General features: G+C 48.3%; 3 protein-coding genes across 4 annotated transcripts; 1 reads left to right on the forward strand and 2 right to left on the reverse strand.

Moving 5' to 3' along the window:
* Positions 1–6,498: 6,498 nt before the first annotated feature.
* On the forward strand, positions 6,499–7,177 carry LOC125550237. Its single transcript, XM_048713182.1, has one exon. The coding sequence runs from the start codon at positions 6,634–6,636 to the stop codon at positions 6,976–6,978; it is 345 nt and encodes a 114-aa protein (XP_048569139.1). The 5' UTR covers positions 6,499–6,633; the 3' UTR covers positions 6,979–7,177.
* Positions 7,178–9,224: 2,047 nt separating this feature from the next.
* LOC125550235 (glycine-rich protein 2-like) lies at positions 9,225–10,080 on the reverse strand. The gene has a single exon (XM_048713181.1). The coding sequence runs from the start codon at positions 9,960–9,962 to the stop codon at positions 9,471–9,473; it is 492 nt and encodes a 163-aa protein (XP_048569138.1). The 5' UTR covers positions 9,963–10,080; the 3' UTR covers positions 9,225–9,470.
* Positions 10,081–16,554: 6,474 nt separating this feature from the next.
* Positions 16,555–17,987, reverse strand: LOC125550238 (thymocyte nuclear protein 1). Of its 2 annotated transcripts, none has more exons than XM_048713184.1 (2): positions 17,096–17,987; positions 16,555–16,967 (listed from the first exon to the last, which is right to left on the reverse strand). In XM_048713184.1, exon 1 carries the CDS (start codon positions 17,961–17,963, stop codon positions 17,115–17,117), a length of 849 nt encoding a protein of 282 aa, XP_048569141.1. In that variant the 5' UTR covers positions 17,964–17,987; the 3' UTR covers positions 16,555–16,967; positions 17,096–17,114. The 2 variants fall into 2 exon arrangements, with proteins under 2 accessions (XP_048569141.1, XP_048569140.1); XM_048713183.1 differs by having other exon boundaries at positions 16,555–16,973.
* Positions 17,988–23,420: the final 5,433 nt, after the last annotated feature.

Below are 23,420 nucleotides of genomic sequence, written 5' to 3' on the forward strand. Positions count from 1 at the left end.
AGAGTACGTGTAAGGTCGGTCCGGGCCGCTTCATCCCACAATGCCACCGAATCAATATTGGACTAGTAACGGTAAGCATATTGAACAAAATCAACGCCCACAACTACTTTGTGTTCTACTCGTGCATAGAAACTACGCATAGACCTAGCTCATGATGCCACTGTTGGGGAACGTAGCATAAATTCAAAATTTTCCTACGTGTCACCAAGATCTATCTATGGAGTCATCTAGCAACGAGGGAGGAGTGGATCTACATACCCTTGTAGATCGCTAAGCGGAAGCGTTCAAGAGAACGGGGTTGATGGAGTCGTACTCGTCGTGATCCAAATCACCGGAGATCCTAGTGCCGAACGGACGGCACCTCCGCGTTCAACACACGTACAGCCCGACGATGTCTCCCACGCCTTGATCCAGCAAGGAGAGAGGGAGAGGTTGAGGAAGACTCCATCCAGCAGCAGCACAACGGCGTGGTGGTGGTGGAGGAGCGTGGTAATCCTGCAGGGCTTCGCCAAGCACCACGGGAGAGGAGAAGTACTTGGGAGAAGGGGAGGGCTGCACCAGAACATTGGTATGGCTGCCCTCCCACCCCCCACATATATATAGGGGCAAGGGAGAGAGGGGGGGGGCAGCCTTGGCCCTTCCTCCAAGGAAGGGTGCGGCCAGGGAGGAGTCCCTCCTCCCCAAGGCACCTCGGAGGTGCCTTCCCCCTTTAGGACTCTTCCTTTCCTCTTCTCTTGGCGCATGGGCCTCTTGGGGCTGATGCCCTTGGCCCATATAGGCCAAGGCGCACCCCCTTACAGCCCATGTGGCCCCCCGGGGCAGGTGGCCCCACCCGGTGGACCCCCGGGACCCTTCCGGTGGTCCCGGTACAATACCGGTGACCCCGAAACTTGTCCGGTGACCAAAACAGGACTTCCCATATATAAATCTTTACCTCCAGACCATTCCGGAACTCCTCATGACGTCCGGGATCTCATCCGGGACTCCGAACAACATTCGGTAACCACATACAAACTTCCTTTATAACCCTAGCGTCATCGAACCTTAAGTGTGTAGACCCTACGGGTTCGGGAGACATGCAGACATGACCGAGACGTTCTCCGGTCAATAACCAATAGCGGGATATGGATACCCATGTTGGCTCCCACATGTTCCACGATGATCTCATCGGATGAACCACGATGTCAAGGACTTAATCAATCCCGTATACAATTCCCTTTGTCTATCGGTACGATACTTGCCCGAGATTCAATCGTCGGTATCCCGATACCTTGTTCAATCTCGTTACCGGCAAGTCTCTTTACTCGTTCCGTAACACATCATCCCGTGATCAACTCCTTGGTCACATTGTGCACATTATGATGATTTCCTACCGTGTGGGCCCAGAGATACCTCTCCGTCACACGGAGTGACAAATCCCAGTCTCGATTCGTGCCAACCCAACAGACACTTTCGGAGATACCCGTAGTGTACCTTTATAGCCACCCAGTTACGTTGTGACGTTTGGCACACCCAAAGTATTCCTACGGTATCCGGGAGTTGCACAATCTCATGGTCTAAGGAAATGATACTTGACATTAGAAAAGCTTTAGCATACGAACGACACGATCTAGTGCTATGCTTAGGATTGGGTCTTGTCCATCACATCATTCTCCTAATGATGTGATCCCGTTATCAACGACATCCAATGTCCATGGTCAGGAAACCGTAACCATCTATTGATCAACGAGCTAGTCAACTAGAGGCTTACTAGGGACATGGTGTTGTCTATGTATCCACACATGTATCTGAGTTTCCTATCAATACAATTCTAGCATGGATAATAAACGATTATCATGAACAAGGAAATATAATAATAATCAATTTATTATTGCCTCTAGGGCATATTTCCAACACTTATATCACGTACGCTTACGTGAGACTGATTCCACCGACTGACATGCACTTGATGCATAAGGTGGCTAGCGGGTGTCTGTCTCTCCCACTTTAGTCGGATCGGATTCGATGAAAAAGGTCCTTATGAAGGGTAAATAGCAATTGGCATATCACGGTTGTGGTTTTGCGTAGGTAAGAAACGTTCTTGCTAGAAACACATAGCAGCCACGTAAAAAAGTGCAACAACAATTAGAGGACGTCTAACTTGTTTTTGCAGCCTATGCTATGTGATGTGATATGGCCAAAAGGATGTGATGAATGATGTATGTGATGTATGAGATTGATCATGTTTTTGTAATAGGAATCTCGACTTCCATGTCGATGAGTATGACAACCGGCAGGAGCCATAGGAGTTGTCTTAATTTATTGTATGACCTGTGTGTCAATGAAAACGCCATGTAATTACTTTACTTTATTGCTAACCGTTAGCCATAGTAGTAGAAGTAATAGTTGGCGAGACAACTTCATGTAGACACGATGATGGAGATCATGGTGTCATGCCGGTGACGATGGTGTTCATGCCGTGCCTCGAAGATGGAGATCAATGGCGCAAGACGATATTGGCCATATCATGTCACTTTATGATTTGCATGTGATGTTTGTCATGTTTACATCTTATTTTTAGAACGATGGTAGCTTAAATAAGATGATCCCTCACTAAAATTTTAAGAAAAGTGTTCCCCTAACTGTGCATCATTGCAAAGGTTCGTTGTTTCGAAGCACCACATGATGATCGGGTGTGATAGATTCTAACGTTCGCATACAATGGGTGTAAGCCAGATTTACACATGCAAAACACTTAGGTTGACTTGGCGAGCCTAGCATGTACAGACATACCTCGGAACACAGGAGAAAGATATGAGTTAGAGAGAGACCGAGGGGACGGGATGCGTTGGTATTTTATACATTGTTGTTGTAGTTACAGCATAGCTGGCGACAAAATAGTAGTAGCGCGGTGTGTTTCACCTGCGCTACAGCTATCTAGTTAGTAGTAGCGCAGGTTTTGCACCCCCCGCTACTACTACAACATGTCCGGGTGGTACAATGGGAATCACTTAGTAGTAGCGTGGGATTTATACCCAGCGCTACTCCTATCAACTTAGTAGCAGCGTGGGTTTATATCCCGCGCTACTACTAATTATCAGCAGCGCGGGGTAGATAACCCGCGCTACTACTAAGATTCTACCTATAAGGTATTTCCTAGTAGTCCTCAGAACTACCTTCCGTATACAATCATTTTGATTTTCTAGTGTATGTGTCAACTCAAAACTTTCCCTTATTTTTCTGACTCTTTTGATTGGTCATGACCTTGGGAAAGCTAATACTTGGTGTTGCAAATATCTAACTGAACCAGTTGAAGCATTAAGCATGTATGATCAGTTTTATTATGGAGAGCAACTTGAGTTGAATGATCATGATTCATCAAAGCATCACGTCCTTTTGCTGCTACATTATGAAACTATTAACATTACCCTTACTGACATGGGTATCTAGTGTGCTTTTCTTGTACTAACCGTAGCAACCCTTAAGTGCAAATGCATCACTCTAAGCTTCTTCCCTTGTTATAGTCTCTGAAAAGGTAGCAACATAAAAAATAATCCTTATGCACCTTGTCACTATAGTCAAGCCACCATATTCACTGAACGATTCTGGATTGAATATTCATTGAGCGACTCCAATTCCCCTCTTTGGATAATCAATGTTAAGCGGTGGCATGTATAGGTCCCATATGTTTAAGTATCTTTGCTTAATCTTAGGTTGTTTATTAGGACTTCTTGTATACTATGAAATTCTCTTTTGACCAGTCAGATCATAACACAACTCATCTGAAATAATTTCTCCCTAAATAGAAGGCTTTGGGAGATTGCTTGCATCTAGGGGCGGAGCTTTGTTGGGGCTAAAACCGGGCCATGGCCCGGCCAGGTTTTTCAGACATTTTTTATACCTATACGCGATGCTTCGTAACTGTTACGATCGATCAATCTATCCAATCCAAGCCGCCATGTTATGTGCGCACACAACACGAGCAAAGGCCGCCAACCTGCCAGGACTCGTGTCGACAGCCGGCCCCCACCAGCCTCGACCTCATAGATAGGATGATCTCCTCACTGCTAAACGAATGCTTCCTGCTGCTTGCTCTATGGCTCCTCCACCTCCACGTGACCTCGTCGTGGTGCCATCCTCCCTCCCCTCCGGACTCCATCCTCCGCACTTGCTAGTCTGGCCCCAGCCATCGGGATCCTGTCGTTGTGCCGCCCAAATGCCTCTGACCCCTGCCTCCGCTGACCACTGCAACCCGCTCGCTACCAACCAGTACTGTGAGACTGCCGCCGACGCTGAGCACCGTGTTGCCGGTCATTTTTTCTAAATGCATAAAAAAGCTATTGAGTGTTCACAAATTGATTGTAGGAAATTCAATGAGAACAAAAGCTATTGAGTATTCACAAATGCCTAAAAAATTTGTGATCTTTAGTCTGGCCCACCCAACTTTTTCTTTGAAGCTTCGCCACTGCTTGCATCAACGATGCATTTTGCCTATGTCTTACGAGTGGACTTGAAGTGCCTGCGTCATTATCTGGCGTTGGTCACCGATTTCTCTTTGTCAACTATTGTTCCATAGCCTATTAGTCAAAATAAAAGGAATAAGCAAATAGAAGACTAGGGCAAAAGGCATTGTCGTAGTAGTCTACTAGGCTAGATAGGATATGCACAAAAGAGAGGAGACATGGTAATCTCATCTTACCACCTCGAATTTGGACTACAATTCTTGTCTTGTCATTGGCGCCTCACGACTGATCCATGGGAGAACAAGAGAGGTGTGAAATAGATCGCCTAGTCAAGGAAGCGAATAACCAACACTAGTGGAAGAAAATAGTGTCCACAGGCCATCACAACCACTAGTGAAAGAAAAGCTCAGTTGCTAGTGGCACACAGATTTAGGCTAAGTAAAACAAAACTATAGTGTTCATGGAATACATTATGATTGCTAATGGGAAAAGGAGAAAATGAAAATATTAGTGCTCATGATATATAACTAAGAACGACAAAGTATTATTCAAAAACGTAGTTTCTTTATTGGCTATGAACTAATCATGCCCACTGAAACAAACGTATAGGTATGTGAAACATTTTTGAGTATTTTGTAACAAACCAATGCTCTATTAATGCAAGGTCTAAGCCATGCCACATAAGCAAAGAGTTGATGTGACATGTTATTAAGGAGGAGTGGGAGAGATGATTTTGGCATTGTCAGAAGAGCGAAGGCATCTACAAGGCTTTGTGTATATTTCAATCATGTGTAGCTCTGCTCATCCTTGTAAGCGCATAATTGCATAAGATCCCGCAACTGATTAAATTCATAATTCAACTTGTAATAAAATATACACATGTGCATTAATGAGTTTTGTTTCCAAGCCTTCTCATTATCACACAAGGTCCTCCCATTGCATTCTCTCGGAAAAAAACTTTAGGTTGGGAGCGGTCTTATAGCAGTTAGTTGTTATTACTTAGCCGTGTCACTAACTCACTTCCAATAACAATTATACTTGTAGCATCAACCTACCTCTTGACGGCTACGCGGAGTGACATACATTCGACAACTTATATAAAAGGACCTAAAGAAAAAGTCCCAAAGCATGTCATACGGTCATGGCAATTATAGTTAAAGAATCCAACAACCATCCACCAAAGATATAAGGCCATATGTATATATGTCAATCACGTACTATTTCGTGTGCGTTTTTAGGAACATGATATAGATGCAAACATTCTTTTCTTCCTAAAAATGCGCATAATAGATAAGGTTGTACAATTGATTAAACATAAAAAATTAACTATGACAAACCACACATTCAAGGGGGTTTAGTTTCTAAGCCTTATTCACATGCTAATCATTTGCTCGAAGCAACTTGCAATTAGGAGGGTCGTGTAGAAGACCCCGATGTCATTTTTATTATGTTTGAGGCCTTTGTACTTCCGGTTAATCCTTATAATAGATCTGATTCTTTTCACAAAGAAAAAGAAAGTGGCACAACCAACAACAATTAGTTTAGCAAGTCCTGGTGCTCGTATTTATACTGCATTCATCTCAGGATTTCCGGCGATGCACATTTAGTGGGAGGAGACGTTACAGTCCACTATAAGACGTCTATCATGACTTCATAAAATCTCAAAATGTTATGCCGGATCAGTCTGTCAGAGGTGTTTTTGTACTAGTGTTAAAAGAGAAAGAAAAACATCGAGCTACCTCCTGCCGGCTACGCAGCGTGACATGAATTTCAACAACCGATATAAAAGGACCCGAAGAAAAAACCCCGAATCACACGGTCACATCCACACGAGCTACATAGTTAAAGAATCCAACAACCAATCCGCCGATCCCAAGTCTGCATACGTGATGGCATACGTGTCGTCGCGGCTCGATCGGCTAGGCAGGCGCGCACGGCACGACCGGCCGGCCCCGTTCCACCACCCATTGACCGCCCTTTTCCACGTGTTCCTACCATTCGCCCGTGCGCTGCACCCGGCCACCCAGCCCACCCGGCCGCCAAGTCCCATTCAGCTCTGACCAGACCAGAGCGCGCGCCTGCCTACATATGCAGCGCGCGCGCCCGCCGTGTCTCCTTGTCTGACAGCGCTGGCCGATCAAGCTCGCTCGCTCGCACCGACGACGACGACTAGGAAGAAGAGGAACGGCCGATGGAGCACGGCGAGGGGAGGCACGAGGCGGCGCTGAGGGCGGTGCAGAGGGCGCCGGCCAAGCCGTGGCGCGGCGCCGGCGCCCCGCCGCCGCCCAGGGTGTACCGGGTGGAGCCCCGGGACTTCCGGGAGCTCGTGCAGAGGCTCACCGGCGCCGGCACGGCCACGACCGGCTCGCCGGCCGTGGGAGCGAGGCAAGCGCCGGGTCATGCGGCCGCGGCGCACGGGCGCAGGGAGGCCGCCCCCGTGGAGCAGTTCGACTACTCGTCGTGGTTCTCCGCGCCGCTGCTCAGCCCCGCGTCCATGCCGGCCGGCATGGACGCCCACCATGGCGCTCTGCTGTAGGAGAGTTGTGCTACGGTCGCCGCTCGCCGCCACTCGGCACTTGTAAAATCGAGCTACATGCCACAGTTCCATCGCTTCTTCCCTTCTCGTTATTTCCTTTCGAGGGATGATGACACATGACAGTGCTTTCGCTCGTGTACGTAATTGAGTATAGTTCTTTTTATGAATATAATAAATGAATTATTAGTTTGCTCTGCAATTCTCTGTTTCTTCCATGGGAATGGATGACACATGACAGTGCTTTACTTCATGTATGTTAAGGTCCAGTTCTTTGGGGGTTTATTGGGTGGTTGTCAAAATAAACTTAAGTCCTTTTCTTCGTTTTTATTTAGGGTCTGTCTAGGACACATCTAGATGTGACATAGTTATGTCACATCTAAGCTGATTTTCATTTTGTTTGTGATCTATTTTTTTATCCTAGTTTTTTTTGTTTCTTATTGCTTCATTATATATTTATGGGAGGTTAGATGTGACATCCTTAAAAAACATTTAGATGTGAATTAGACAAACTGTTTTATTTATTCTGCATATTAGTTTGACCTAAGTCAAATTTTATGAAGTTTAACCAAGTTTTATCAAAAACAATCTAAACTTTCGTAATAAAAGATATACATGGGATGAAAATATATGGAATGATGGTTCTAATGGTATTGATTCGGTACTGTGGATGTTAATTTTTTTTAATGTTAACTTGATCAAAGTTTAGAAAGTTTGGCTCGAGAAAAAGCTAATATGCCACAGAGGGAGTATATATTCTCATGAATAGTAGGTGAACTAGTTTGCTATGGAATTCTCTGTTTCTTCTGAATCCCAATGATGGCAGATGCTTTGCTTCCAGCACGCGCGTGATTATTCCCGACATCATTAGCTAGACTTTATTAATTATACTTTTCATTAGCGAGATGAAGCAGTCGTCCTCTCCTCGCAGATAGAGAATCTAGTTAGGTGCCTAGAGTGTGGCATGTGGAAATTGTGTTCATAGGTGGCGTGGTTGGCGCCTACCCCCTTTCTTCCTCTTTCACATTTTCTCCTATTTACATTTTTTTAGACCAGGAAGTCATTTTATATAAAACAAATTTGTTTTACCAAAACATCCCTTTACGAATAGGCCCAAGAAAAATATGTCGCCGCCTTTGACTTGCACAAGTCCATGGCATGGCGAGCGAGCGATGTTGCACGTAGAGCCTTTTTGGATTCTGCCTAGGCTGGCCGCGCCAATGCGAGGGCGAGCCAAAATATTTGCGGCCGTTTTCGCCGCCCACACTAGACACCCCTGGTCATTACAATATATCAACCACATGTATACATCACACCATCTATGAGCTTGCAAATGTCCAAAGAACTTCGATAATGTTAGAAATCCTGACATCGCTAATTTCATCTCTAACATTTTGGGGCATTGTGAAAACTCAAAGCATCTGACTTGTCGACGATGGATTCATCTTGTGGTGCCCCATCATCGCTAATAAGGCAATGACGAACCATCCACCCCAAAGGCACCATCTTTCCTCCGGCCGACAGCATAGAGACCCCCCCATTTCAAGTACCAGTTCAAGTTTATCAACAGAAAAAGGTACGAATTCAAGTTGATCTGGTGTTGGGCCATGCTACAAGAGGGGATTGTGCAACACACACAAACAAATTGTACGGACAAGTAAAAGAAACCTTCTAGTTAAGGGCTCCTTTGGTTCAAAGAAAAAGTAGAGAAAAATTGTAGTAATAGAAAAATTTCTATAGTGGTATTTTTCATGTGTTTGGTTTAAACGAACGGGCAAAGAAAAAAAAATAGAGATTTTTTATTCTTTGAACCTAGTTTCAAAGGAAAAACGTAGGATTTCTAACATCTAATTGACATCTTTTTCAAATTGCTATGCAAGAAGAATGAGGCTAAGAACCTTAGTAATAGAAAATTTTCTATAGTGGTATTTTTCATGTGTTTGGTTCAAAGGAACGGGCAAAGGAAAAATAGAGATTTTTTATTCTTTATTAAACCCAGTTTCAGAGGGAAAAAACATAGAAATTCCCTCTTGCATACTTGCATACTTTTCACATTTTTCCTTTGTAGTAACATTTAAATGTGACATACTTGCATACTTGTATACTTGCATACTTTTTCACATTTAAAACCAGAAGTTTGAATTCTGAAATTTTCAGAAAAAATCGAGCTCCATGGAGCCCGGTCACCAAAACACCCCACTCGCTCATAATCTTGTGAAATGTACTGCATTTGAAGAAACAGCAAGACCCAAGAGTAATATCTCTATGTTTATTTGCTCATACACTTCATAGTTCATAGCAATTCTGACACCCATGAGGCGACGATATTACAGCCGACTAGAACGACATCGGGGAGGAAACATACAGCCGTATGCGCCTCCTCTGCGTATCACGCAAGATAGCTACGTATAATGTGGTGCTCACCGGCGCCATCGATGACCATGGAAGCCAAGGAGCCGCCGAGCTCCCCGTACGTACGTACGATCGATCAGCACTCAGCAGTAGGCGATGCACTTGGTCTTGCAGTCGACGGTGCAGCCGCCCCCGCCGCCGCCGCCGCCGTACCCCTTGCCGGCGCCGCTGTAGGAGGAGAAGCACTTCTTGGGGCACGTCAGCTTCTTCTTGTAGCAGGGGCCCTTCTCGGAGCAGACGGTGGTGGAGGCCGCCACGCCGCCGCGCGAGTACCCGCCGTCGGGCCCGCCGTAGCCCCCGCCCCACCCGCCCCCCATCCCGGGCACGGTGAACCCGGGGATGGTGCCGAAGCCGGGGATGGCGGGCATCCCGCCTCCGTCGACGGCGCCCGACCCGGGGGGCTTGGTGGCTGGTGGCACGTACGGCTTGGCCGGCTTCTTGCCGGGCGCCGGGCCCGAGGGGTACTTGGTCTTCGCCTTGGCGGCGCTGCTGGAGACGTCGCGCGCGGCCAGGGCGGGGGTGCACGCGAGGGCGAGCAGCAGGAGGAGCGCTGGGGCGCGGCGAATGCCGGCCATCGTGGGCTCGTGTTCCGGCTCGAGCTTGTGCGCTTTTGATGAGTTTCTGCCGACTTGCCGCGTCAATGGTGTGGTATGGTACCATGTGGGCTACCGGGGTCGCCATTAAGTAGGGGAGGGACGGGACGAGATGATCGAGCGACGAGGCCGCGGAGGAGAGCGACGGGTCGGCGAGGCCGCGAGATGCGCATTGAAGGAGCGGTGGACGTGTGAGAGACGATCAGGGGGAGGTTGGGGCACTGGCAGCGTCAATAGTAGTGGCAGTACACAGAGCTGCAGCGTACTACCACCAGTGCATAGGCTCAGCGGAGTTATGGTCGCTGCAAGCTGCGCCGCTGCACGCCGTTTGGTTCGAACCAGAACCACCATTTTGAGGGAGCCCGAACCACAAACCAGACGCACTGTGAGAGCATCTACTGCCGCGACCTGCAAATACGTGCCCTCAAACGCTCACAGACGCGTCCATTCATCGGGCACTTCTCAAATCCTGTCGTTCACATTCATGTGTCTCATATCCGGTCCCTCAAATTCATACTAGTATGCAACATAGATAAGCAGAACGTAGATCATCACGCAAACATAGAATCGAACAGAGGAATGCACATTCAATGACCAAAAGATCACCGACGGATGTCCGAAAGATCGACAATTCACAAAATTCACATAAACAACAGACCAATTTAAACTAGATTACTAGAAACTTGAAGTTGAAGACGTAGACGGCGGAGATTCACCATTTCCTCGCCGGGCCTTTGCCCTTTCGATCGTCGGCGCAGCTATAGGCATCGGCGACTGGTGGCGGGTTGTCCGAGGAGAAGCCGTGGTCATCGTTGGCAACGGAGGTGTCGAAGAGGATGGCGGGCGCCGCCGGACCTCCCTGTCCGAGTAAATTGCACAAAACCACCACTTTAAAGGCAAGGTTTGCAAAAATCACTACAATACATTTTTTTGCAAAAAACACCATGTCTTCAGTAATGTTTTTGCAAAAAACACTGATCGTCACATATGACTCGTTTAAGTGCGTTTATGACAGATGTAATCTGTTTTCTGCCTACGTGGCATAATTGTTTAGCTTTAATGCGAAAAACCTGCTAAACTTTTTCCCCCGCTTCCCAGGCCCATCCCGACCACGGTCACACACACGTCCCACGGCCGCCCCCATCCCGATCCTGGCATAGGCCCCCGTCACCGTTCCGGCACCGGTGCGCCCCAAGGTCTGCATCCCCTTGGGCACCGGCGTGCTCGAGCTCGGCGACAGCGCCGATGCTCCACCCTCCCCCCTGCGCTGCCTCGCTCCGGCCAGCCGCCCTCCGCGGTTCCTCGTGGCTGCCGCAGCCCATGTTGCCGGCGCTGCTTGCCGCTGCTCTCCGTCGTAGCCCTGCCGCTGCTGCTTTTCCCTACCACTGCACCACAGTCGACATGCGCCTCCGCCTTCCTGCAGTGGCCTCGTGCCTGTTCTCGCTCCTCCGCTCGCGCGCGCCGCTCATCGAGGTCCCCGTCCGCATGTGCCGCTCCGGCGCTCGGCCACCGGGTCGCCCCGCGCCAGCTCCGCCCACGCCCCGGCGAATCCCCTACGGCTCTTGTCCGCGGCACTGCGGCGGATCCCCCGCGCCTTCCTCCCGCCTCGCACGTGCAGCGCCTCACCACAGCCGACGTGCCTGCGCATCTGCATCGCGGCGGGTCTCCTCCCCACCGGCGCCGCCTCCCCAGACCAGCTCGCGCCCGCATCCCGGCCCGCGAGCGTCGCCTCTGCTCCGCGCCGGCTCCGCGTCCCGCGCCGTCCGGCTTGCCGCTGCCGCCTCCTGCACGCTGGCTCCACCCGGGCCGAGCCCTTGTTCGTGCCCTTCGCAGGCGTCCGCCTGCCAGCGTGGTCGGTTCCTCAGCCAACCCGGCCCCGCCTCCGCGCGCCGCGCCCGCCGGGTGCGCCCGTGGCCGCCTGCTCCACCGCCGGCTGCCGACTCCCTCCCGCGTCGCCCCGACTCTGTCCGCGCGGCCGGCTTCGCCAGCGCCCGGCCGCCAGGTCGCCGCGCCCCTCTGCTTCGCCCTGGCCGCATCCTGGGCCCGGGTGGTCGAAGCGGGGGCTAATTGCTTTTTCGTTTTTGATTTAGGGGTGTCTATGTAAAATTCTAGGGTCTAGTTTGTAGTTTTAGATTAAAATCTACCTGGCACAAAAAGTCATGCCACGTAGGCAAAAAACGGGCCCCACTTATCATAAACTCACTTAACTGAGCCCGATCCGCCGATCAGTGTCTTTTGCAAAAAGATTACCGAAGACATGGTGTTTTCTGCAAAAAAAAAGTATTGTAGTGGTTTTCGCAAACCTTGCCTTCAAAATGGTGGTTTTGTGCAATTTACTCTCCCTGTCCTGCTGCCGCTTGAGCTTTGCGAGCTGAGCCGCCTCCGCCGCTGCCTCCGCCCCCTCGCGCTCGGACTGCTCAATGGCAATCCGGAGCGCCATGGCGTTCTTCCGTCGGACCAGCCGCGCGCCCGTCTCTGCGATCGTAAGCGAACGGCGGTAGACCCACTCGAGGAGCGTGCGTCCCCATCGGGCTCTGCCTCCATCCCGCGCCGGGGCGGCGCATGGACTGCTTCGCCTCCCTCCTCTCCCTTTGCCGCTGCCGCTCGCCTTTGATTCTGGTGTGCGCGTTCGGGCCGGCGGGGCGGGCACAAGCACCCCCCGCTGCCCACGTGGGGGGGGGCAGTAGGGGAGGCGCGGATTGCGCACGGGCCGGGAGGGGCCAGCGCCGGCGTCCGAGCTACGCCGACCGGGAAGCTGCGTCTGCGTCTAGGCTGCAGATCTGGAGTTGTCCCCGGTCTCCACCTTGGACCGCTCAAAAGTGATGCGGAGGGCATTGCTCATAGTCCGGATCCGGGTCGGAGTCGGAGCGGCTGCCGAAGCTCGACATTGCGCCGGATTCGATCGAAAACGGTGCAAACAGCGAAGAGGACGGAGCAAGAGAGGAGAGTGGGTGAGTTAGAATTTCGGGGCGATGAGCCGGATGAGGTTTTTTGCGGGACCACCGTGAGGTTAATGGTGAGTCGGGCTTGTCAGGCGGACGTGGCTGGGTCACCCTATATCGACTCCAGGTGCCGGTTAGCTCAGGCGTTTGAGACCTGTTTGAGGCGTCTGTCTGGGTCAGAAAAATCAGTGACCGGACGGGCAGATGTTCTCACCCAAAGCTTGGCCAACACCTGTCTGTTTGGCATGTGCACATTGATGGCGCTCGCAGGGTGGCGACCGTTGCGTCCATCTCCCTCGGCCACCGCCACCGGCGGCTCCTCCCGTGGTAGAGTACCGCCATGGGACGTGTCCATGGATGTTGGTTCCGGAAGGGGAAATGGAGCGTGCGAGTCGCCGACAGGGATCATGGGAGGAATTGAAGGCGAAACAGATGACGGACGGTTCAGAGCGATCGGTGCTGGCACTGCGTGATCTCGCAGGCTTCGGCACGACCCTTCAGGTCTTGGCGCATTTATTGGTAAGGCTTTTATCTGAATCTGGATGGATGGGTGGGTGATGAGATGAGGTTGGAGGAGTTCAAGTGGTCAAGCAAATCCTATCTGCTCCCAGCCCATCATCCGAGTTCAAGGTGCATATTTCTAGAAGAATCCGTCAACAATGTTAGCGTAACCTTGTCTTCTCTCTCTCTTTTTTGGAAATTTGCTTAATTTTTTTCCTCGATGAAACTTTCAATATATTCACCTTCAATCATCATAGTACGACGAACACAAGAAATAATAAACATTACATTCAGGTCCACACCTAGCAACAACTACAAGCACTGAAGCCTCGCCGCCGTCATCGCCTCTCCCTCGCTGGAGCCGAGCAAACTTGTTGTAGTAGACAGTCGGGACGTCGTCGTGTTAAGGCCTCGTAGGACCAACGAAACAGAATAGTAGCCGTCGCCGATGAAGAGTAGCGTACATAAGAAGAATCCAACCTGAAGACACGTGAACATAAACGAACAATGGCTAGATCCGAGCGGATCCATCAAAGACATATTCATTGTAGACACGCCTCCACACGCCTACCGACAATGATAGATGCATCACCGGAATGAGACTAGACGCGGAGTACCTTATTTCATCTTCAGAGAGTCGCCGTAGTCTTGCCTTCCTAAGCAGGACATAAACCCTGACAAAACTCGAAGAAAAAACTAAAAACGGAGCCCTCCTAGCTTAAATGAATTGGGTAGTGCTCCTGCCTTTCTCTTCCAAAAAGTAAGCACGTCCATAGAATTGTCAATAGGGGACTGATGTTCCCTCCCTTGAACTTTCGCTGCGGTGGGCTTCAAGCGTGACCCTAAAGTTGGCCCAAAGAGCACACGTGAAAAAGGACTAATCCCAGTTAATTACTTCTTGAAGAAAGAATGCCATTCACAAAAAAAAAATTGTGAGACAGAAAAGGCTAAGAAACATAAATTTTCAATTGTCATGCTCTAGTTTATAGAAATAGCCATGCTATACTTTGTAAAATTGTCATCCTCTAATTTATAAATTTTCATGGCAACATTCAATAAATGTGACATGACATCTACAAAAATAAAATTGTCATGCTCTAATTTATAAACAAACGGAATGTGCTGATTGGAACTATAACAGAAAATATGTTTACTAGATCATGACAAAAAACATAAACATTAGGGAGTTTCACAAAGGTAGACTAAGAAAAAAAAGTGGTTTCTCTAAAAATCATGAAAAAATTATATATGTCCACATTGCAAATTCCGCATTACAAAAAAGATTGTAGTTGTGAGCAGGCGGAAATTTTGGATGACAATAAATCTGATATTATACAAAAATTATTTTACCATGATATATAAAAAATGTCATAACATGTACAATAAATTTGCCATGGTTTTTTAATCTGAAAATGCCATAATGAAAGGGGAAAATAAAAATGTAAATTGACCATGTGCCTAATACAAACATGATCCTAGATGCCACACTGTTTTATAAAACCAAAAATTCTAAAACTTTGACATGTGAACATTACAAAAATGTGTAAATTTAGCACAAAATATATAAAATTTTCCTTGTGACAAGTTAACAAATTCACAAAATTGCCATGTGGACATTATGAAAAAAAATATAAGTATGTCATTTTTGAATTTTTTTTGTATTTTTCATGTGACCAGCGGTAGATTTTTCAAAATTTGCAATGTGTACAAACTGTTTTTTCAGAAAAATGCATAAAAACATGTAAAATTGCCATGTGAGAAAGTAGAACACATTTCCAGAATTGCCATGAATAAGGGAGCAAAATTCCTAAAGCTTGCCATGGGAGCATCAAAAGGACCTAAATTTGCCATGTTTGGCAGACAAAAATGTTACGAATTTGTCATGTGAGGAGAAAATATTTCGAATTTGCAATATGTAGAAAATAACTTTTTTATAAAAAGGCAAAAAAATCTCAAATTTGCCATGTGACTATCAATTTTTTTTAAAAAATTGCCATGTCTTATACATCAAAAAGAGCAATTTTTCTATTTAAACATGATTATAAGCCGAATCAAGAGTCGATCGAACTTATAAAACAACTCAATAGAGAAAGCGGGGCGGAATCCATCAGACATGGTGGCGGCTGAGATACACGAAACGCGGGTATGTGGTCAGGCCGACCTTGACGAGGATGACATTGAACCAGACGAGGAAGTCCACTGACGAAGGGTATCACGAGTGGGCACGAGCACCACACGTCCCTGGAGACCACTCCCCCGCACCTCGTTCCCCTTCCTCTGCTTGTCCCTTCGCCGCCGCTACAAGCTCCCGCGCCAGTCTTGTTCCTTCCCCTCCTCCGCGGGTGGTACATAGCTTCATACATATGTTGATCACAAACATTCATACATAGTTTCATTCATCACAAAGAGACCAACATGTGCTAAATGAGAGTTGCATGATCATGGGTACCGGAAAGGTACCCAACGTGCCCCGGTAGCTAGATCTAAAGAAAAGCCAGCCTCACTCCTCGCCCAATGGGTGATTTGCTCATATGTTCGACTAGGTCCACATGGGATCACACGCTCAAGCTCATCGTCATTATAGTGCTCCATGATCTTGTTTGATAGTCGGTGCCTATACTCGAAGGTGTAACCGCTCTGCGTCAGTGCCCTCTGCGCCAATGCTCTCTGCACCCGCACCCTGGCCGCCCTCACCTCCACCGCCTTCTTCTCTTCCTCCGTCAGCTCACCGAGCCCTGGATCTATCCTACTAGGGCTTTGCACACCGAGCGCTGGATCCATCCTACTAGGGCTTTGCACAGTAGGGTGGCGGCTTAGGGTAAATAGGGGAGTGGCTGGACTGATTGGGAGGGATGGGATTCTATTCACAGCCTTTGTATTGCCGCACTCTGATGTAAGAACTGGTTATGTATCCGTTGAGCGATTATATTGTAGAAAGGGGTGAAAGCCCGGTTGTTATATCAGACACCTGTGTTGTGTTCTAACTCGCTGGCTTTTTGCCTGCATACAGATTATGATGAATATAAAAGCCACGCAGCTAGATGATGATGAATGATGATGTTATATCAGACTATGCGGCTTCTGCTGAAGCCTGTAGCGATGCTACTGATCGATGGTTGCAAAGGGGTCCGTTGAAACAGCGTGTACACAGCTACAATACACTTCCTACTTTAGTCACGGCATCCATATGATCATCATTTAACACACTACCTAATACAGGACATCCATAAAACTGTTGTGTGTCATACCATCCACGGCATGAAACCAACTGCTCGAAAATTCAGTGAACATCATATCCATACAGCCACAAAGAACATCATATGACCCAACCGTTCTTGCAAACATTGCCAACATCGACCACTGAACTTATAAGTAAGTACTTACTAGCTAGAGAATACACAATTGGCCAGGCCGCGATGCAGAGACAGCAAACGTTAGAGAGGATACACAAAATGTCACTGAAATGCTCCTCAGAAATGCCCATCTCTTGCACTTGCAGGTCAAAAGACACCACAAAATGATCCTTCCCACGGCATTATGTCACCTGCATCTAGAACGATTTCACAAGATTAGCGGACAATTTCATGGGAGAAATGTGAAGTGCAGAGTCAAATTAGCCACAGATTGCTCCGGGGAACAATTTTGCGTTTGCAGGAATGTTAGATTGTTTACCTTCAGAGTTCAGAGCATATCAAGCCTCTGTTTCTTCTTCTTCTCCCACCTCCCCGTCCTGCACGAAGCCACCACCCATCTCACAAATCCAATCCCAGACCTCCACCGGCACGGGCATGACCGACAGCCGGGCCTGCCGGATGAGCGCGAAGTCCTTCATCCCCTCCATCTCCCCCGCCGCCGCCGCCTTCTTGATCTCCTCCAGCGACACGGGCCTCCGGAGCTCCCCGACGGCGCGCACGTCCACGGCGCCGCCGGCCGTCGCCTCCCCCTCCTGGCCCTCGTACCACTCCCTGGCGACCTCGACGACGCCCACCACGCGGCGCGACGCGGCGCCGGCGCCCGAGTGGTAGAAGAGGCAGCGGTCGCCGCGGCGCATCGCGCGGAGGTTGTTCATGGCCTGGTGGTTGCGCACGCCGTCCCACGGCCCGACGCCGCCCGGCGCGCCCGCCTGGTCCGACCACGACCACTCCCCCGGCTCCGTCTTCAGCAGCCAGTACTTGCTTGCGGCCGGCGCTGCTCCTTTCTTGCCGGCCGCCGGCGCGGCTTTTTTGCCGGCAGCGGTCGTGGCGGGCACTGCTTTCTTGCCGGCCGCGGGCGCGGCTTTCTTGCCGGCAGCGGTCGTGGCGGGCACTGCTTTCTTGCCGGCCGCGGGCGCGGCTTTCTTGCCGGCGGCAGTCGTGGCGGGCACTGCTTTCTTGCCGGCGGCGGGCGCTGCTTTCTTGCTGGCGGCGGTGGCGCCGCGAGCTGCTTTCCTCGGCATCCTGTGAGGGTTCAGGGCTGCGGCGATCGCCGGAGCAGGCAAGGATCTTATATTGGCGGGAAATTGGGCGCTAGGGATTGAGAACGCGCGGGGAATCCCTACCATGGCGATGGCTCCCGCTTCCCCTGCTCTCAAAGCCTAAAGCGAAACAGGCAGTCCAGACTAGGCCGTGCCGGGCTGGGCTGACAACAAGCCCTCCTTTCTACGGGCCACAAAACTTGCCAAGTAAAGCCCACTAGGATAACCAGGCCGAACAAGCACTGAACAAGGTTTGGCGACGCTAGGCAGCTGGGGTTTGTACCTTGCCTAAAAAATACGGGTTTGAACCGACGAAATGAAACTGAATTCAAACAAAAGTATGACCAAAATGATGGATTGGATTCGAATTCATTCTGTACATGGTACAAATGATACCTTCCAGTACCAAAGCTACGGCAGCTAATTCAAGCAAAGCCAACAAAAAACGAGGCTATCGAATAAACCCAAGTACACTTCACATCACTGTATTTAGTTTCAGAATTGTTTCTCTGCGATTGATCAAGGGAAGTATGGCGACATTGACTCAGCGAAACATGAAGATTCCTCCGTTAAGTCGACCCAGTTTGGCCTTCTTTTGCCGCCTGATCTTGCTGCTGCTTCTCTGCCCAGTACTTTTGGAGCGGCGGCCCAAATATCACATTCCCAGAAATCACTCCGGCCCTGAGGCATTTGCAAGGCAGAATGACCAAGTTAGAAGCGGGTATGCGACGATAATGAAGTACCAGCATTGCACATCGCAAAATAACACTTGCACAGAGCAATGATATTCAATAGCTACAATGGAAATAACCGCAGTTTTAGGGATGTAACACTTGCACAGACCGATGACAATTCATGAATGTGTGACAGCATCTGACCAGATCATTGATGTAAGGTGCAGTTCTAGGGATGCAACCTTAACAATGTGATGCCTCGTGTTATCAACAAACCACATTTTACAAGCAGTTTTCATCCCAATCTACACATTAAACCTTGTGCCAGCCACATTACTGCAAAAAGACACATTCCACTACCAACAGCTACTGAACAAAATAATGTTATTGCAGCATATAACCCAAGACATGCATTTTTGTACTAGGGCAGTGGAAGTATCTGCAATCTTTGAACAAAAAATTGGGACTTTGCCTCAAGGAAATTAACACAAGTTCAAGACAGTAATTAGGGTGACCAGGTATTCTAATGGCAGCTATGTCACATGATTAGGAGAAGAGGGGAGAGAACTCATAAGGGGGAATATGGCCTTCAGAAAACTTCATTTCTTGATTACCATATCCAACAGGTCCTCTATAAATAGATGTAGCATCCTAACCCAAACAAAGTGTAGCAACCAGATCATCTCCCCGATTGGCTTAAGGTAAAAGCTACTCCCTCCGTCCCATAATATAAGACATTTTTGCAATTCAATTTGAACTGCAAAAACATCTTATATTATGGGACAGAGGTAGTAAAACATAATATAGAGACCATATGGTTATTCGGTTGCACGGGCTGGACAACTGGAGCTACGGCCCGACTGCTATGGCGCCTAATGCTGGGTATCTTAGGCCGTGCGGTATAAGGCATTCCCCACACAACAGCAAGCCAGCACTAAGAAATGCTTGCTGATGCTGCTACCATGGAAAAGTCCTATTTCATGGCAAATTCTCAATCAGAGAGCAGAAATACCAATAGATTGTCTTTGACAATTCTGCGATGACACCAGACTGGGTTTGACCATATTATACTTTTGTACTAGAAAACAGGGACTGAAGCCCCAATTCTCAGCACTGCTTATGGTTCGACTCGCAAAGCACTAGCAGCAGGATTTGAAGATAATTATCCCTTACACAGAGGGTTTCAGGAACAAGCCTCCCAATGGCGATTCGATCATGCTACCTACAGTTGTTGCGCACTTGCACAGATAATGCCATTTGTGGTGTCGCAACCCCATCTGCATCTAACACATGCTCGAAACAAATTGGTTATAACCCTCCCCACCAGCACGCAGGAACTTCGATCCTGGGGGAAAATCAAGCTATTTCTCTTCACAAGAGCAAGACGGAGGCCAATCACAGAAACAAAATCCCATAACCACGGCTCCCAAGGCTGCAACTTGCAAAAGGGATCAAGAACGGCGCGTAATATAGGGTCAGCGCTCAAGCTCAAGAACGCATCTAAACAGCGTCAGACTGGTAGGATGCGGCGACGCCGCAGCAGATCTATGGCGAGATGCTGCAGACGGGTGGGAGAAAATAAGGGGGGGGACTGAGCCTGACTCACACGACGGCGCCGGCGACGAGGGGGAACGAAAGCCGCATCTTGATCCCCTCTTCTCCGCTCGTGGATTTCCTTCGCCCTCTCTTTTTTTTCTTTGGTCTGCGGAAGAAAGGGGAGAATGAGCTTGGGAGTACGGATCGCCTTCTGCGCCGTTGGATTTCAGCGTTGGTAGATTGGACCTGTGTGGGCCGTACGATTGAAGTCAGGTGGGTAATCAGGCCTCATCTAGTTATCCTATTGTTTATTTTTGACGGAGAGGAGAAGAAAAAAATGCATTGGTTCGCCTGGTGGAAAATGTGTGTACCGAAGAAAAAAGGTGACATGGGGTTTAAAGACCTTCACAACTTTAATCTTGCTATGTTAGCAAAGCAGTGTTGGCGACTACTCTAAAATCCTGATTCTTTGTGTGCACGAGTTCTGAGGGCAAAATATTATCTCAATGGAGATATTCTGAAATCTGGCCCCAAGAAAGGTTCTTCGTTCACTTGGCAGAGTATTGTAGCTGGTATTCAAACTTTCAGAAGGGGATGCATATGGCGTGTGGGTTCTGATTCACACATTAATATTTGGGATGACCCGTGGATACTCACTAGTATGAACAGAAAGCCTATTACCCCTAGGGGGTATTATGCTAACAAAAGTGGAAGAGATAATTGACCCCCACACAGGACAATGGGATGAGGCACTTATTTGCAGCGTCTTTTTTTCAGTCGATGTGCATAGGATTCTACAAATTCCTCTTCATGTCGAGGCCGTTGAAGATTTTGTAGCTTGGCAACATACAAGGACTGGGACCTTTTCTGTGCGTTCGGCATACCATGTTGAATTTGAGCATCAATTCAGACAGCACTTGAATCGGACTAGCCCAAGTAGTGTCTCATTAAATGGAGTTTGAAAAGATCTTTGGAAACTGCGACTACCAGGGAAGATTAAATACTTTGGCTGGAAAGTGTTGAAGGGGGTTCTTCCATGCTATGATGTCCTTACTAATAGACATATTCCTCTGATCCCGCAATGTCCGATCTGTTCCACCGGATTAGAAGACATACAACATTGCTTTTTCACTTGTACCGGGGCGCACACAATTTGGACGGAGCTAGGGCTATCACAGGAGATTAAACGGGTGGTTTGCCAGGACCGATCGGGCTCTATTAACCTTGACAGACTGATCCAGATGCAGTCGTCAGTACATAACATTTCTATAGCTGAGCTCGCCCTTGTAGCAATGTGGTTTATTTGGTGGCAAAGGAGAATCCATACAAAATGTGAGATAGTTCAGATGCCTCAACAAGCAGCTATGATGATCCGAGTGTTAGCAACAAATTTTTTACGAGCAAACACTCCAAATCAGCCTACTCGCAAGCGGGACCATGTATGAAAGAAGCCTGCGGTGGGAGCTGTTAAAATAAATGTCGATGCTTCTTTTCATGCGAATAGGTTCGCGGGATCTTGTGGTGTCATTGCCCGTGACGACCACGGTAAGTTCCTAGGTGCAGCGACTCATCTATTACCGCATGTGGCGAGTATAGAAGTAGCAGAACTAATCGCTATTCGATGTGGGTTAAATCTTGGAGCAAATCTGGGGTGCACGAATTTGGAAGTTGAGTTTGACTGTCTCAATGCACTTGAGGCCATCTCTGATCCAAACACATATATGGGAACAGGCGTACCAATCATTGCCGAGTGCTCCCTCCTGGCGCTAGAGTTTGCTAGTATCACTTTTGATCACTGTAGTAGAGAGGCCAATTCGGTCGCGGATAATTTAGCAAAACATTGTATTACTTCTGGCATGTCTGAACATGGGAAACTGTCATCCCTGACTTTATTCTTCATCATTATGTAAACGATCTAGCTATCATATGATGAATTAAGTTTGTGATGCTCAAAAAAAACCTTGTGTTTGGTTGTTTAACACATTCTCTCAAAACAAAAAACAAGACGTTCAAAACATGTGAAAACCCATTGAGCAAATACAATCAAAATCTTGCTAAATTCACTTAAGGATTACTTCGAAGCATGAAACTTCCTTCTCATTTCTTATATGCGGGGTAGGTGGATGCGCGTACGTGGGAGGTAGCACTCATTGAGGCGGGCATGGATGTGGACGGCGGGTGTAGCACAGGGCCATGCGGATATGGCTTGGGCAACGGTGAATGGCACGATGGAGCTCCTCAGGAGGATGGATGGGGCGATTTAGATGAGCTCCCATGTAGATCTAATTTTCTATAGGGTATCAAACGAGGAAAGCAAAAAACTAGATTTGCTTTATCCGGTATCAAACGAGGAAAGCAAAAACCTAGATTTGCTTTATCGGGTATCAAACAAGAACTCCGAGCAAATAAAACACCTTTCAAAAGTAGGCATGAGCCAAACCTTGCCATATGGTCCGTGCTTCGCGGGCACGGATTTTCGGCACGACACGAGTCCAACACGTCAGGCGAATAAAAGGGTTGGATTGGCCTTCAGCCCACCACAGAACAAGGCCGATCCTCGATGCCAAGCCTTAAGGCTGACACGACATGACACTTTTATGGTCTCGCATGACACTTTTATTCATGGGCCGGCAGGGCACCACCCAGAGCCGACGCGACATGCGTTCGGTCTATATGACACTTTGCCTCTTTCATATTTCATTTAAAATTATATTTTTGCATTCCTTTTCTGAAAAATAATTTTTTGTATTTTTCTTAACTTTTTAGTTCTTTTTTTTAATTTTTAAAGCGCGGAAGGCCCAGAAGGCGGAAAAACGAACGCGGACCGGCTCGCAACCGTGTCATGTCAGGCCTACCCTTTTAAGTCACGTGTCAGGCCAATCCCTGAGCTCAGGCCTTCGTGTTGTGCCCTTTTATAAAAGGGTCGACACGGGTCGTGTCATGTCAGGTCTTTTATAGGCGAGTTGTGACAACCCATATAGTCAGGTTTGGCAGGAGGGAGGTGAAGGATGGAGTTGTGGACGTAGTGGTGGGCACAATTTAGGGTGATGGATTGTGATGTTCTCATGTTCGCTCTTCTTGTTGCTGATTGAATAACCAAGAGACAGAGATTGAGGGGAATTTGTGCATTGTGTGTATACCTACTACTATTTGCGCCCCCAATCTAGGTGTGAGTTGATGTTGGATCACTACCGAGTTTGAAATCCTGCAACAACAAAGGCAAAGCATCAAACTCACGGGAGGCGACCAAGGTTAGACGACCACGGCAATTCGCAAGTAACCCATTTTTCATGATAGAGAGGCTAAAATGTTTATGTATGTGGCATGAAAAAAT

Source organism: Triticum urartu, chromosome 4 (genome assembly GCF_003073215.2).
Source record: "Triticum urartu cultivar G1812 chromosome 4, Tu2.1, whole genome shotgun sequence".
Lineage (NCBI taxonomy): Eukaryota > Viridiplantae > Streptophyta > Magnoliopsida > Poales > Poaceae > Triticum > Triticum urartu.